This window comes from Rhinolophus hipposideros (assembly GCF_964194185.1).
Source record: "Rhinolophus hipposideros genome assembly, chromosome: 10".
NCBI classification, from domain to species: Eukaryota; Metazoa; Chordata; class Mammalia; order Chiroptera; family Rhinolophidae; genus Rhinolophus; species Rhinolophus hipposideros.
In genome coordinates, this window is record NC_138056.1 from 40460870 (window position 1) to 40477530 (window position 16661).

At 46.9% G+C, this 16661-nt stretch overlaps 1 protein-coding gene across 1 annotated transcript in view; it reads left to right on the forward strand.

Moving 5' to 3' along the window:
* GALNT18 (polypeptide N-acetylgalactosaminyltransferase 18) overlaps positions 1 to 16661 on the forward strand; it is a 323682-nt gene that overhangs the window by 255263 nt on the left and 51758 nt on the right. The window contains exon 7 of the mRNA XM_081062141.1: positions 13460 to 13645. Coding sequence (XP_080918267.1) covers positions 13460 to 13645 — 186 coding nt within the window. The remainder of the gene's footprint in view (positions 1 to 13459; positions 13646 to 16661) is intronic.

The following is a 16661-nucleotide window of genomic DNA, read 5'->3' on the forward strand; positions in this document are numbered from 1 at the left end:
TTTATCTTCTTCAAAAGTTGGAACCAAGGGGAAAAATAGCTATAAAGACCATTTTGGGGACAATTAATGAAATTTGGTTACAGGCTGTGATTTAAATAATAGTAATGTATCAATGTTTAGTTTACTGATTTGGGGAAAAAGCAAAACCAAAAACAAAACAATAAGCCTGGGAGCCATCAATGTATATGTGTTAAAGGGCTCCCAAGTCCTCTCTCTCTCTCTCTCTCTCTCTCTCTCTCTCTCTCTCTCTCTCTCTTTCCCTTTCCCTTCTTCCCTCCCTCCCTCCTTTCTTCCCTCTCCTTTTTCTTTTTTTTGTGTTTTGTTTTTCCTTACTTGATTCTCCCTGATGCTTTGTGTCCTGTCCTGGAAGGTAGCTTCTTTGCCACCACATATGGAGGTTCTAATTTTCCAGGAAAGGACCCCTATACGAGGCCAGAATTAGTTACTCAGAATGACTGATAGAAATTAAGCATAGGCCCCTCCCCCTCTCCTCCTGTCATCATCATCATCACCATCATTTAGACGTCGGTTTTCTTTTGACAAGACCTGAGATTATAAATTTGAAATTGCAGAAGGGGAATACAGAGACTTCTACTCCTGTTACAAATGTTCTTTACTGTGTAAAGTGATTCAAGGTGCAGGATCGCAGTGAGGAAATGTTCCCAGTGCTAGTGGGTGATGCCTTACAGGAATTGTCCCTACACGCAAGTTTTTCTATCAAGCAATGCTTGCCGGAATATAAAGTCAGTGCTGAAAATAAAGAGTTAACCCTGGTGTAGACTACCCTAGGGAACAACATTTACTCCTTTAGGTCCTGTGCAGTCTGTCTAGTTTGGGAAAGTACAAGGGACAGGTCCCCGGTCCCTTTCTCTCCTTGGTGCAGTGCCCAGCAGTGGTGCAGGGCTGAGTGCCCTGTGCCTACTTTATTCATTATGCCCGCTTCAAATCCTGCTCCTCGGTGAGGCACGGTCTCGATGCTTTGCATAATTCTCACTGTGCTGGAATTGTTGTCATGTAAAGAAATCATGGAGTGGGGAAGAAAATACACTAGTGATACCGTGATTTCAAGACAGATATTTATTTTGGATTTCAATGTTTCTGAAATCAGGTTTGCCTTATAATTTGGCATATATAAATATATAAATAAATTACAATTTATTATCCAAACCAGAACACTTTTGAGAGTGAAAGGGGGACTACTAATAATTGCACTGGAGTAACAGGTATAAACCAATATTGTCACAGGTAAACTGGGACATATGGTCCCTCAACTTATAATTTTACGTGTACATTTAATGCAGTTCATTCATTTCACATTATTTGTTAGGTGCCTACCATATGTGACATTGGGCATACAATGTTTAGTATGGGGCATACAAAATGTTTCAAAAGTAAACACAGATCTTTCCCTCTTGGAACTAATGGTATAGTGGGACAGACTGCTGATAAGAGAACAAAAAAGTAGACATATAGTTACAAATTGCAGTGAGTGCTGTATTAGTCAACTGGGGCTGCCATAACAAAACAATATAGGCTGGGTGGCCTAAACAACAGAACTTCATTTTCTCACAGTTCTAGAGGCTGGAAGTCTGGAATCAGGATGCCAGCGTGGTCAGGTTCTGGTGAGAGCCCTCTTCCTGGCTTGCAGACGGCCACCTTCTTACTGTGTCCTTACGTGGTAGAGAGAGGGCTCTGGTTTCTCTTCCCTTTCTTATCAGGATGCCAGTTGTGTCTGATCAGGGCTCCACCCTTATGACCTCCTTTAACCTAACTCACATCCTTAAAGGCTCTGTCTCCATTGGAGGTTAGGGCTTCAACATATGAATTTGGGTGGGGAGAGGGGGGGGCACAATTTAGTCCATAGCAAGCGCTACGATGGAAAACATAGAATATAATTTCCAGAAAGTCAGGGATTTTGTGGGTTTTGTTCAGTGACAAAATCCCCATTGCATACAGTAGTGCCTGGCACATAGTAAGTGCTCAATAAATAATTGTTGAATTGAATTAAAGCAGAGAAGGGGCATGATCTGACTCATAATTTTAGAAGATGGATTGGAAAGCAGTAAGGATTAGAGCAAAGAGACTTGTTAGGAGGCTGTTGATAGACTTGTCTACACAACGATAATGGTGGCTGGGGCCAGGATGTTGGCTGTGCAGACTGAGAGATGTCATGACATTGAAGCTATATTTAGGGGGTGGAACTGACTGCATTTGCTGATGTGTTATTGGATGTGGAGGGGGAGAAAGAGGACATAATTATGGATGAATTACATACTTATTTATGTAGGTTTCAGGCTTGGGCTATTAGGTAGCTGAGAGGAAGACCAAGGGACAGGTGGAGAGGCAGGGAAGGAAATAACTTGGTTTTGGACAATATAAGCCTATGATGCCTGAGAGACACGCAAGTGGGGGTGACATGTAGGCAGTTGGATATATAAATACTGAGCTCAGAGGAATGTAGTACTTCCGCCTGCCTGAAAAGCTCTTATAGCAATGGTGAGTCTTACCATCCATGGCTTCTTACAGTAACAGTAATCATACCTAATACTTATAGGCTCTGAACTTGTGCTGGATGTTGCAATAAACCCTCTGTGTACATTACCTCATTTAATTCTCAAAACAACTATATTTTCAACGTGTCATATCTCTTTCCATTTCACAGACAAGGAAGCTGAATGTTAGAAGGTGAGATAAATTGCCTAAAGTCACCAACCCAGCCAACGGGACATGTAGGATTTGATACCAAGACTGTTTAAGCCCCGAGCCTGTGCTCAGAACCACAGTGACCTCCTGTCTCCCAAGAGACAGAAGTCTTGGATACATTCCCTACTCTGCTTCTAAATTATCATGTGACCTTGAACCTCAGTTTGCTCACCTGGGAAATGCTGAGAGGTAATCTGTGAGGTCCGCTTCAGTTCACTGGACTACATGCTGATCTCTTTTGTAAATCCCGGTTTTAATGTGAGTTTTCTGTAGGTGCCTTTCAGAGATGATACCCAAGCTAACAATTCATTTCGATGTGTATGAAAAGGGCAAATCTCTTTAAGCAAAGACCCAGCCACCAGCTTTCTTAATTTGAATTCCAATGGAGTAAGAGGAATGCTCCTTAGAACAAATATCATTTCTGAGTGAAAGAATGTTCAGCATCTCAGATTCATTTTTATCATCTGAATGATAACCTTAAGGGGCCCACAAATCCGAATGTGGGTAGAATGCTGGGGCCAGACACATGTCTTCCTCTAATGTCTGTGCCAGCTATGCCATCTTAGTAACACATGGGTCACCTGTCATCTGTCAGATGGCCCCCGCTGTGCTGGGGGTGACCGAGTTTATTCTTTCTTCCAGTGATTCCTGGTTGTCTTGCATTTTAGAAAGGATCTTCCTGACTTAACGTTAGTCCAAAGAGTCTTCTTTTGGGTCATTGTCACCTTTTTTGGAGGGGGCATCTGGTATGGATGATTTGAATTTGATTGAAACATGCTAATGAACCCTTCACATATGTGTGATTTGTTTCTGATTAGATTAAGCTTCTGAGAGAGGAAAGAAACAGCCAATGATTAAAGACATCAAAAAGGAAATCTTTTAAATGGAAGTGGTTCATCTTCATATAGCAAAGTATAAATTAAAGACAGTCCAGGGGATCAGCTCTGAATAGCAGCTGGATAGAGCTACATTTTCTGAGCACATCCACAAGGGGAAGGCACTCACAGCCATTCAAAGGGACTTGACTCACCAGAGAGGGCTGTGCATGTACATTTCTGAGGAAATGGATGGGCCAAGTTATCTGATAAAAATGACTCTCAGACTAGGGGTGGGAAGGGTTTTATTAGGATTTCAGAAAATTGCTCCCTGAGTCCCTGTGACATTCAAGCTCGTTATCATTCTCTGGCAGCACCAGTGATGGCAAAGGAGCCAGAGATCTCAGTTAAAAACAAAGATGCAATTAGAGTAGACAGCACACATGTCAGTGGGACCCTGATTTGGAACTTGGCCAATACTTCTGCCTCTGAGCTTGGGGCTCCCATCGTGCTGACTGTAGAAGGGCCTGTACTGGGAGTAACCAGCTTTCCTGACCTCGTGCAGTGGCGGGCTGTGAAGGTCAGCCCTGCCTAGACTGTGTCACCTGACCAGGGCTGGAAGCGTCCTCACTGGCTCCTTCTGGGATGAGCTGCACTGCCGTCTGTGGGTCTCGGAGGTATCCTGAGCCATTCGTGATCTCCAAGTCCTGGCCTTTTCCTCTCCCACTCTGCTGACTTTTTCCCTTGGTTTTCTGACCTCTGCTCTGGTTCTGAACTTGAACCAGACTCTAACCTGCAGCCTGTTTTCAAAGGGTCCTAACCCCCTTCTTACCCCTGTTAGCTCCCTTTCTTACCCCTGGGAACTTAATCTCTCTGTACGTGCAGCCTCTAGTGGGGTCCTGCTCTGAAAGGACTCGGGAGGCTGAGGGGCAATCTCTCCCGTGCCTGGAACCTTCTGCCCCAAAGTCTCACCCAAGAGACTAAACCTCTGGTTACCGGTGCAACAGGGCCCCAGCCCAAGCTTCTCTGGTCACCTTGCCTCTTTACACACTTGGCAGACTATATTAATCCGGGAAATTATAACAGCAGCCCCAAAACTCAGAGGCTTAAGGACAAGTTTATTCCCTGCTTCCTTCATAGCCCCCCGAAGGGTGGGAGGCTCTCCTGGGCAGCTGTTCTCCAAGTGGTAATTGAGGGGCTCAGGTTGCTTCTCTTGTGGATTCCTCATCTTCGAACTTCAAGGCGATCCTGGCTTTAAACATCCAGCAGACTGGGAGGAAAAGTGAAGAAGTACTCACAGGCTTCCCACAATGGATACTTACCCACCTTGGCCAGGAAGTGACAGCTGTCATTTCCTCTCTGATTCCATTGGTCTGAGCTTTCACCTGGTCCCTCCTGACTGCAAGGGAGTCTGGGAAGTATAGAGGAGCACCAGATATTACTGAGCAGCAGGGGTCTGCCATGCCGTCCGAGACCACCCAACTCCTGTCTCTGCTTCCCCAAGCCCGGATGTCCCCAGGCCTGACTTCTTCCCTTTCATCCTTTTTGTCTTGAGTCCAACCTAGCCTGAGTTTGGACAATATTAATAAGGCCTTTTGGCTAATATGAGATTTGAGGTAACCATGAATAAACTCTCCTTGGTTGGAACCATTGAAAGATGGCTTGTCATGTCAGTGACCACATGTTAGCCAGGCTATCCTCATGAAACTCCCAGGAGAAAACGGTCCCACGGCCCCAGTCTTTATAGTCAGAGCCTTCGGGTCCGAGGAAAAGCTGGGTCGCCTATATGTGATGGGCTAGTGTGCTGAGTTTGGGGCCATTGCTGCCCCTGGATTTCCTGTAGGTAAACAGGTATTTCAGCTAATCTCAAGTCCCTGCAAAACAGCTTTTTAACTTTTTCTTCATGAAGAGCTTCCAGACATTCCAGCCCAGCTGGTCTCTCCTTGGAATTCTGCCCGGTGACCCCTCCTGCTGTTTTCTGATAGTTATGAAGAATCCCTTTCAAACAGGTAAACTGCCTTAAGTGCTTCTTAGAGTGGATTCAAAATCAGACTCTCTCAGAGACACCTTCCAAGAAAAAGCATCATTTTTTTTTCAAGCAGCAATTCTGTCCAGAGACTCTTTGGCAGTGTTTATTGTAAGAGGAGGGCTTGGGAAACTAAATCCCCAGGGAGTGTTTTTCTGTGGGGTCTGATAGAAGAATAAGCATTGTCAGACTTTTAAAATGTTTCTTTATACTTCAAAATAACGAAATATCTCCCCTCGGAAACCTGGGACAGCACCAAGTAAAGTACACTGGGGATAACTCAGAAGCAAAGCCCAACGTTCGACCCTTCATTCATACAGTAAGAATTTATCAAGCACCTATTATGTGCCAGGTCCTCCTTAGGCACTGGAGATTCCTTAACTGGACCGAGCTGGCCAGGGGCCTTCTCTCACAGTCTGGCACTGCGAGCCCATAAACAGGAAAAACAGCTCCGTCTCACTGGTAATCAGGGAGTTGCAAATGAAAACTACAGTGAGAGTGAATTTCATACCCATCAGAGGGGCAAAAATTAAAACGCTGGACAAGGCTAAATGTTGGCAAGATTGTGAAGCAACATGAGTGCTCATCCGTGCTGGTGGGAGTGGAACTTGGGAACTAACTTTGGAAGAGTTTCACTTTTCCTGGGCAAGTTGACTGTGTGTATAACCTTTGCCTCAGAAATTCCACTGCAGTGTAAACACACTGAGAGGCGCCTGCTCTCGGGCAGCAAGGGACTCTGTAAAATTGTTCCAAGAAGCACTCACTATTCATAACACTGGAAACACCCAGACTGTCGACCAACAGGAGAATCACTACATAAACTGCTGTATGTTTATACAACGGAACACGATGGTGATGAAAATAAATGAAGCAAGAAGCAAGTTGCAGAATGCAGACAATATGCTTCCATTTATATCGCATTCAAAACCAGGTAGCATTCAAAACTAAACAGGTAGTTTAAGTTGATAGCAAGGAAATTATTAACAAAATTCAGGACAGTGGATTATTTGGGGGGTAAGGAGGAACACGCAGAAATTTCTAAGTTCTTGCCAATGTACGGTTTCTTGAGCAGGTGGTAAGCAAACAGTTGTCCCTTGTATTATACATCTTGAAACTGTACATATGCATTTTACACACATGCACAGCTGTCATGAGTCCTGTACAAGTGGGAGCACAGGTGCTTGTGGCCATGCATAGCTGAAGCATTTAATCACGTTTAGGGCAGCCAGGGAAAGTAGGTAGGAATTAGCCAGGCACATAAATGTAAGTGATGGAGGAGGAGGAGAGGAAAATTCCAGTAAAGGGAATGACATGGCCTGTGGGGCAGAAAACCAAGAAGATAGTCTGCCCTGGGAACTAAGAGAAGTTGGGGTAACTGGGCAGTGGAGGGTGACGATGAAACTGCAGTGAATAGGAAGGGCCAGCGCTCAGAGGTCTTGCAAGTCATGGAAAGGAGTGTGATCTTTCTCTGGAGACTAAAGGTTGCGTGTGTGGGGGAGAGATGCGCTTTGGAAGGAGGCTGACTCCGTGATTTACGTTGTCCCCATCCCAGCTCCCTCTACCTCCCACCCTGTTCCCTGACTTGCTAATGGCCCCTGGCTGTTGTCTTAGCCGTGCCCACATTTGACCTCTCTTCCCCTCCCTTGCCCACGCACAACCAGGACTAGGGTGAGATGAATGAGGAGCCCGGGACACAGAACTGAAGGACGCCCGGAGGATGAGTGTCCTGCCCAGCCCTGGCCCGTGTCTCTGTTTGCCTGCATGTCTGACCCTACAGCCACTCTGAGAATGACTTTCTGGTCTGCTGGCTGTTGTCAGGCTTCAGCCTCAGCCTCCAGCCTCGTCTTCCTCCCTCCAGCCTGCCTGGTTTGACTTTCTATTCTTGTCCAAGCATTTCACAGCCAAATTAGGTGAGACAGCTACATATAAAAAGATAATTAACAACATGAGCCAAGAAATAAGGGCCACATGAGTGGTACACATCCTGTGTTTCAGGAGCTTGGAGGAACTGGGCCAGGCTGGCTTGGGATGGATAGAGAGCAGAAAGGAGACTTTCCCACTGGACTAAGGTTTCTTGAGCAGGTACGTTTTGCCAAGAGCAAAGAGCTCATTAAAAGTCATAAGGATATAAAAGCTAGAAAGGATTTGAGATATTAAGCTGTGGACAGTGGCTATGAAGTAAAGACTGAGGTACCACCATCCCCAATCCTTTACCCACAATAAACATTACTAATAAATGATGGCATGTTTTTTCACCAAGCCTGGAGAGAGCCTCAGAATCCTTCTCAACACAGTGCTTCAGAAGGACATTGACAAGTGAATGATTTAACACAGGAGTGTGATTTGCTCTTCCTGCCATAGAATATAGCGGGACCACAAGCCTGAGTATGAGACATGGTCACAGTGTATCCCGTTGCCTTACCTCCAGTGTCGCCCTGTTTTATGACTCCCAATTCACAACTCTGCCAGTTGTGTCTCAAGTACTGGGCATCATTTGCGGTACTGGCAAGAAAACTTAGAATCACACAATGAAAGAAGTAGAAGAGAAGGGATCTACACGTCATGGAGTCCAGCTCCCCTATTTGGCAACTGGGAGACTTTGAGGCTTGGGAGAGAAACCAGCTTATTTATGTAAGTGGCCAAGAGAGGACGTAAATCCACTCTTCTGACCCTGACCTTGTACGAGCGGCTCCCCGTCCTGGGAGGGAAAGGAACCCGACCCTCAGTAAGAACCCACTTTTCATACAGCATCTCTTTTAAACCTCCCAAGCTGTCATTGTTGCCAATAAAAAGGCAACTGACATCCAAAGACAGATCCAAATCAAAGACTGATGTGCGTTAGAGGCAACATTTAAACCCTCTCCACCAGCCCCCAAGACCTGCATGATTTCTTGTAGCTCCCAAGTGGATACTTCAAACCTTTTCAGAAACAATCATAGAATTAGGGCTCTCTGGGAAGCGCTGATGGCAAGTGGGATTCTACTTTGCCTGGGTAACTTGTTTACAGTCTGCTTCAGGTTTTCGGTCACATCTGAGGGCAGGCCCAGCAGTTACTCTGTGGGCCGGTGCTCCGCTGACGACTTCCCAGGTTTTACAGCATTAATTTAAGCTCTGCAGCCAAAGTAATTCTTTTCGGTTGCAGCAATACACACTTAAATGTCAGAACTTTGCTGAAAAACAGCTTGAGTTTGAAGGAAATCATTGTGTTCAGTAAAATCTGGGCACATTTTATGTTTATGGCCTTTATTAGGGGTCTCGCTGAGCGAGTTAAACCTCCTCTCTCCATAGTTAAAGCCCAGGACTCTTCGGATGGCTGGAATCACTCATTCAGATAACAATTATGGGATATATATAGCTGTCCAATGCTGGTGCGTACAATGTGATCCTTTTCTTCCTGATGCTTACAGTCTAGCAGAAGGCAGACATTGAAAGAACACATACATAAACAGAAGTATTGTGAATACGTGTTGTTAAGCAAAAGGATGGGGCACTAGAAGTATTCAGAGGGGATCTAATTTAGACTGGGTGGTCAAGGAAGGTAATATTTGAGCTGGGTAACAAGTGGGGGGAAATTATTCCAGAAAGATGAAAGCAGGTGCAAAGGCACGGAGACAGGGAGAAACTTGGTGTGGTCAGGAAACATGTTGACCAGCGCCCATCCAGAAGCCACAAGGTGCAGCCCAGGGCTGACATGCCATCCGAGGTCCTCGGTGCCTGGAAGACTAACGTGTGCCTCAGTTGTCATAGTGAGCTTGGCTCCCACGCACTCTATGTGACAATGAAGCTCTGCCCCTTGGCAGTTTCCTGCGCCCTGTGACCTCACCTGCCTTCTCGGTTACTGACTCTTGGTCTTCATTTTTCAGTCACCCCTTTGGTACCCACTTCCCCTGCCTTCTCTCCTCTTGGCATTCCCACCTGCTAGAACTCCCCATGCTAGGCCATCGTTCTGTCATACACCTTTGCCCTCCATTCGTGACCTTTTTTCTCTGGCACAGTCCCTGTTGTCTGTAGCCCCCATCCGCTTTGGGTCTTCCAACCTCATGCCAGCTACGACTCGTGTCCCAGGCCCAGCACCCTTTCTCTCACTTCCTGTCCCCTGCCCCTCCCAAGCCTCCATGGAAGTTTCCTGACGTCATCCTCCAGGAAGTCCAAATGCCAGTGATTTCCTTTCCTATCCTTTGTCTATTATCCATGAGAGGGTCTCTGAGATCAGCAGTCTTTTGAGACTTTTGAGTATCTATGTCAAGCCATTGGTCAGCAGAGCTGCTCATCACCCAGGGAGGGGACAGCATAGCCTTTCTCTGGTTTATTTCGGTATCATTGGGCAGGGTCCAGACGTGGCAGGGTAAACATGCTGAAAGCTGCCAGGAACCCAAAGGCTGTATCCAAGGCAGGTGCCATGACCCTCCCCATAGATGAGTTCCTTTTCACAGAAGAGAGGAGACTGGAGGTGATTGCTAGGTTCACAAGTGCCCCCATCTGTGGGCTTCAGCCAGACATGGGAGTCCTCTGCTCCCTGAAGGTGGATGTACAGGATTAGCCAAACAGTAGCAATTGTAACGGTTACTATAAAGCAATAACAGTGGGCACAGACTGAGGGCTGACAGTGTCCTAGCACTATGACATGAGCTTCCCCAGCCCACAGACCAGTACAGGAACCAGGTACATGCGTTCCGTAGACAAGAGGGTAAGTAGCCTAAAGTCGCCATTCTGCCGGCACATAGCAGGGCCAGAATTGACGCTGATGTCCTGTCCCCACCCTCTTAACTGCCACCATACAGTGCTCACACTGAGGCATGCACAGGGTTAATAGATATCCGCACTCCATCAGCTTTCCTCTGGGTGACATTAGGCTGGAGAGAAGTAACCTTCCAAAGGTGACAACAGCAGGTGGCGAAGGTGAAACATTGGAATCCAGTTCCTGCTGACTCCAAAGCTGTGCTTTAAAACACTATGCGCTGCTCCCACCAGGCAGCCGCCCACCTCTGCTGGAAACCCGCGATCTGTCCTAGGCACCATTTAGCACATATCTACAGTAGAATCTGGTGAAGAGCTTGAGAACATTTTGAAGAGAGAAGGAGATAATTAAACACCAAGTACAAGAGGTCTATGATGGGGAACGACGGGGCAGGGACCACAGAGCACGATAGGCTAACCTAGTTGAAGGGGGTACCGTGGTATCCACTGAACTGACACCCAAGGATGAGTCAGGGAAGCGAGGCGGAGGTGGGGCATGTAACTGCATGTGTAGAAGTCCAGAGGTGAGAGAAAAACCTGGCACGCTGAAAGAAGTAAAAGCATTTCAGCATGGCTGCAGCACAAAGTGCGTGGGAAAGCAAGCAGGAGGCTGCATGGGTGGGCAGGGGCCAGGCCCCGAGGAGCCTCGGGCTGAGCTGGTCAGGGCAGGTGCAGGAGACACACAATGCAGCCACCACCTTCAAAGTGCTCCCCTGGCGGCTGCATGGGGGAGGCTGGAGGAGGAAGGCAGAGGGAATCATGTGTGTCCAGGCTGTCGCAGAGTTCGGATGAGACGTGACTTGGTCTACACGAGGGGGGTGGCAGCAGGGCGAGTAAGGGGAGAGGATGCGAGAGCTCCAGGTGAATCCACTCCACTCCTTTCACTGTTTCCACCTGAATCCACTCCATTCCTTTTACTGTGTGGCTAAGGGCCTGATGGGAGGGGCGGCCGCCACCCTTCTGGTTACAACTAGCAGAATCATCCATTCTAAGGTGAAATGGTGAACTGACTGAGAAATAGGCCTCGTAATAAAAAGAGCTTTGTTATGAATCACGTTCTGTGTTGTGTTGCTGAAATATGTCAAGTAATAGCCTCCGGTTCCAGTTACAAAAAAATATAATCACCCTGACTCTTTCTGTTGTCAAGAACATATTCACAGACTTCCATTGAAAATCTGAGCAAAGTGAATTGGAAAGCAGCATGATTCCCAGAATGTGTAGGTCAGGGAAGTGAAGTAGCACAGTCTGGGCCCTTCCAGGGCTCCCACTCCTGATCGTCAGGACTGTCCCGGGTGTAGGAAGTACTTTCAAAGCGGGGTCACCCTAAGGGAGCATGGCGTGGGTGTCAGACAGATCCTTTTGTCTTCAGAATCAGCTGTGTGGTCTTGGGCAAGGGACAGCCTTTAGTCTCAGCGTCTTCATTTGGAATTAGAGACAGTAATAACCAACTCATAGGGTATTCTGAAGAGTCTGCTGTATAATTTGTATAATTACGAGTGCCTACTATGTGCCAGACATTTTTCTAAGCACTTTGCATATAATAACTTTAATCTGCTCGTCAATTTTATAAAATAGGTACTTTTAGGATCCCTGTTAGAGATGAGGAATCTGAGGCACAGTGAGATCAAGGGACTTATTCATGGTCACATAGGTAGTAAGAAACAGCCAGGATTTGAACCCAAGTAGTCTGATCCCAAACCCTTTGCTATAAGTGCCGTGCTATATTGCCTTCCCACAAGCACAGTCCAGGACCTGGCATATAGTGGATGCTCAGTGGGGATACATATTTCCTTTCTGTTGGCCCGAAATAATATGCTAAGTGCAAGACAAGCTTAGAAAGTGGTAAATCAGTAAATTGCCTTCCAACTCTTAACAGCCTGTAGGAATCAACTGGTGTGAATAGACTAGTGGAAGAGAAGGCATTCTCTTCCTACCTAATATGGGAAAATTAAGCTAAATCCAAAACTGACCCTATCTTGGATGAAGACTTATGGTTATTGATGAGTACATGTTATAAGTTTGAACATTATCTGCCAAATTGTCCAGCTGACAACACCTGACAAATGACCACTGCTGTCTCTCAAAAGCCTCATTCATCAGCTGACCAGGTATCTCACATTCATCCCACATTTATTAATATCAACCATTTATTGATTGATTAAGCATCAATCTTTTATTTATTTAATCAACAAGTACTTACAAAGTACCTATGTATACCAGGCGTCATCATAGGTGCTGGAGATGAGAAATGAATGAGATATGGCTTCTGCCCTCTAGGGACACAGAGTGAGGGAGGGTGGGAGACTGACCTATCAGCAGATAAGTTGTGATACCAAGAGCCTTGAGGGCTAGAGGAGGAAGCAATTGGCTCTGCCCCAAGACTGAGCAAAGACCCCACAACAGAGGGCTCATGTGGCCCAGGTCTTGAGAGGTTCTATTTTTCTCAGTTGGAGAAGGAGTGGAGAGAGCATTCAAAAATTACAAACAGAATGGGCAAAAGCCCCAGGGCACAAAAGGATATATGTGTTCCAGAACATTGAAAGTTCAAACTGGCTGGAATGATTGTGGCAAGAGCTCCAAAATACTGTTCCTCAATGCTCAGAATGCAAGGTCATTTAATTTTTTTTTTTCAAAATCAAATTGCATCTAGTTCAAACTCCTACTCACCAAGGTCATTGAGAAGCTTAATATCACCCTTCTTTGCGGCTCTCCTTCCTTTGGGTTCCAGCAGAACTCAAGGCCCAGGTAAAATGGAGTAGGAGAAGGTACCTGCTCTCTCCCCAGGGTGATCACTAATTCTTGTCCAGGCCCATGTATTCCGTGTACAGATGACATCTCTGCTGGCAGTCCCTGCTGGTCATCTCCATGTCATGCACTGCTGCAGAGCTCATTATCAAAGGTTTTGTTAATTTCTCATTTGGGGCAAAAAGAACCCAGATCTTTGGTCACAAAATGTCTAGTCTCTTCTTTAGGGGAGTGAAAGGGATGGAGAGAGAAGGTGCATTAATTATTTGCTGGCAAATCCACAGCAACAAGAAACAAGACACGAATTAATGACTCAATAACCCCCTTCAGCAGCAGTAGAGAGAAGGTCTGGAGAGAGTAGGTGAAGAGAGCTGGATTCGTCTGTGCTTATGTTGGGTCTGGGCACTGATGGGTGGCTCTGTGTGTTTTGTAGGTGTGGCAGTGTGGTGGGAGCGTGGAGGTGCTGCCCTGCTCCCGGATTGCCCACATTGAGCGGGCCCACAAGCCCTACACTGAAGACCTCACCGCCCACGTCCGCAGGAATGCCCTCAGGGTGGCCGAAGTCTGGATGGATGAATTTAAAAGTCATGTCTACATGGCATGGAACATACCCCAAGAGGTAGGGTGCCCCCGTGTGGATGGGTTTCTTGGAGTTTTGTGGGGAAAAAACAAACAACAAAAAGAAAAGATGGGACTAAATCCTCCTTCCCATGGGTCAACCAGAGTCTTATTTACCATGCTAGAATGGACTCTCAACCCCAAAATATACTACATGTTGCAGACAGGAGGCTGACTCTGAGGTGCTTAGCCATGGCTCGTCCTCACCCCCATCCCTGGCCACCACGAGGACTTCTTTCCCGACCTTAGTGTCCTCTTTTGAAATGAGAAAGTTTGACCAGGTAGCTCCAAGCTTACTTCATGCTCCCAGGTCCTCAGCTTCTCTGACATTAGGTGTTTCATGGTCCTAGCTTACAGATATACCCGTGATTACCAAAATTCACAAGACATACCGTAATCTTCCTGTAGATTGGGTTCAAGCTTCTCCATCGAACCTTCGATCAGAGAAATAAGGAATGTCCCCATGCCTTTGGGATTTCTTGAGCTACATGGATGGGAATGGGATATACTTCCACAGGGATCCTCAGGAGCAGAAGGGAATTATTCTGTACATTTTTTGACTGCTTCTAACCTTCCCAGAACCTGTCGTTGCCTGCTACTGTCCTCTATTCCTCTACACCTACACTTAAGTACAAGAGAGCAAGCAATGTCTCTCTCATAGATTTATTCGGACTTGCCAAGGAAATGATAGTAGATTTATTGAGACTTGCATATGGAAATGACCTTGGACAGCTGAGTTGGAAGAACCCAACAGCTGCCAGCCACAGGATCCCAACCTGCTTCCAGCCTACCTGTCTGGAGACTATTGCGTATGTTGCCGTCTATGTGAGACAGAGCTATTGACTGCATGACATCCTTCTTTCCTCCTACAGCCATGGCTTCCCCTTGGGAGTCCTTTAGACCACCTCAGCCCTCTCTTCTTAATAGGGAAATGATTGACCTTTGCTTAAAGTTTCCACATGAAGGCCCTTTTCCCTGATCTCTCCCCCAAGCTGTTTCTCTGGTGGAGTGACTGAGAAAGTAGGCTGGGCTAAGGGCAGGAGCTTGTAGGCATACCACCACCACCACCACCACCACCACCATCACCACCACCATGGGAGAGGGGCTTGGGTTGGGTTGCGTATTCCCACCACCAGTGAGCTTTCAGCAATTGGGAAAAAGAATGAGATGCCAATGAGTACCATTTGGAGTATGCTCAACCCTAATAAAGCAGCCCCAGGATTGCATCCCTGACAGTGGGAATGTTTCTAGGGAAACGGCAGTGACCTACGGACCCATCTGTGGCTGTGGGCATTGGATCACAGTACTCTGGGCCGGAAGCTGAGCCCCACTATGAGTGTCCACTGATTGAAAAATGTTAACAACACTTGGGAACTCCCAGGAGCTCACCAGTGAAGTATTGCAGATACCCATGCTCTGCTAGAGGACTGGAGTCCTGCTCATACTCCTGCCCCCCTCTGTCTGTACCCCAAAGCTGCAAACCTTCTAGTCCCTCCCCCAATTGCAGCCACCAGGTGTTGAAAATCCAGTGAGAATTTAGTGGGTTAAAAACAACTGAAAAGTGATGAAACTCAGTGGGGTACTCATGGGGGTAGTTCAAACCACGTGAAGTGAGGGGGCTGTGGTGGTAAACAAGAAAGGCAGGTGAAAGGTGGGGTGTCCAGGAGAGAGCCTTAGGTGGAGAAGGATGAGGTCAGTGTGTTCCCTCTAAATCTGTTTCTTGACTCCCTCTGTTCCCTTCGATGTCCAGACTCTCTTCTCCTTCTTATTAGACTTCTGGAAAGAGTCACATCCCATTTGCTTCTCAAGGCAAATCTCAACACTCCATCGAAGCTGCCTTGACAAAGTCCTCATGTCCACAAACTGCCTAAGTTAGTGGACATTTTACAGTCTTTAACCTACAGGACCCCCCTTTTCCTTATAACTCTGCACTCCCTTGGCTCTATGATTCCACACCCCCGAATGTCCTCATCTCTCTCCAATTGCTCCTAACTCCTTTCGGGCTCCTCCTACTTCCACGAGATGCTTAAGTGTTTCCCAGGGATCCATCCTTGGCCCATTGCTCTCCTTATGCACCATCTCCCTGGGTAGTCCCGTCTACTCGTGGGTGCTACAACCACTTACCTGTTGACAACTTCCTGGTTAATATCTCTAGCCCCAACTTCTGCCTTTAGTTTCAGACGTACAGCTAACAGTTTCTCCTGGGGGTTCCCGCAGGCACTTCAGACGGAATCTGACCAAAACTGAGGACATCTCTCCCTGCCGAAATCTGCTCCTGTTCTTGTTCTCCATCTCAGTTCATGGTACCACTGTCTCCCCACACCTTTGAGCTCGAAACTGAGCGTCTTGCTTTTATCCTCCTGTCTGTCAGGCCCATCCCCAGTCCATCAGCAAGCCCTCCTCCGTTCCTTCCTCCTCCCCTGTCTGAGCTCAGGCCTCTTCCCTTCCTCTGCACGTCTCCACCTGGTTTCCCTGGCTCCTGTCTTATCCCCTCAGATCTATTCTCCACACTATCCAAAGCGATCTTTAAAAAAACTCAGCTGCCATGTCATTGCTCTTCCTAAAATCTTGAAATGACTCTCCACTGTGCACAAGATGAGGCATGAAGCCCAGTGTTTGACACGGATCTAAGCTTTCTCCGCTGCCCACCTCTGCAGCCCCACCTTCCACCAGCCCTGTTTTGGAGTGTCCGCAGCCTGCCTGGACTGCGGGAACTACCCATAGCTCCCTGTCCATGCCATGCTGTTTCTCGCCCGTGTGTTTGCTGATGTTGTCCTGTCTGCTTGAAATTCCCTACCCAAAGCCTCTTCCCTAGCCTCCACCCTTACCAATTCTCCTCCATCCGTTTAGACTCAGCTCCAATAATCTCTCCTCTGGGACGCCTGCCCCAGCTAGGAAGAATGCCTGTTTTTGCATGAGTGTCTCTGTCATTGCTTCACCACCCTGTAAAAGAATATTTTGTTGTCTGAAAGCCTCTCTCATTACGCCAGTGGCTCGCAAATTTGTCTGGACTTGAA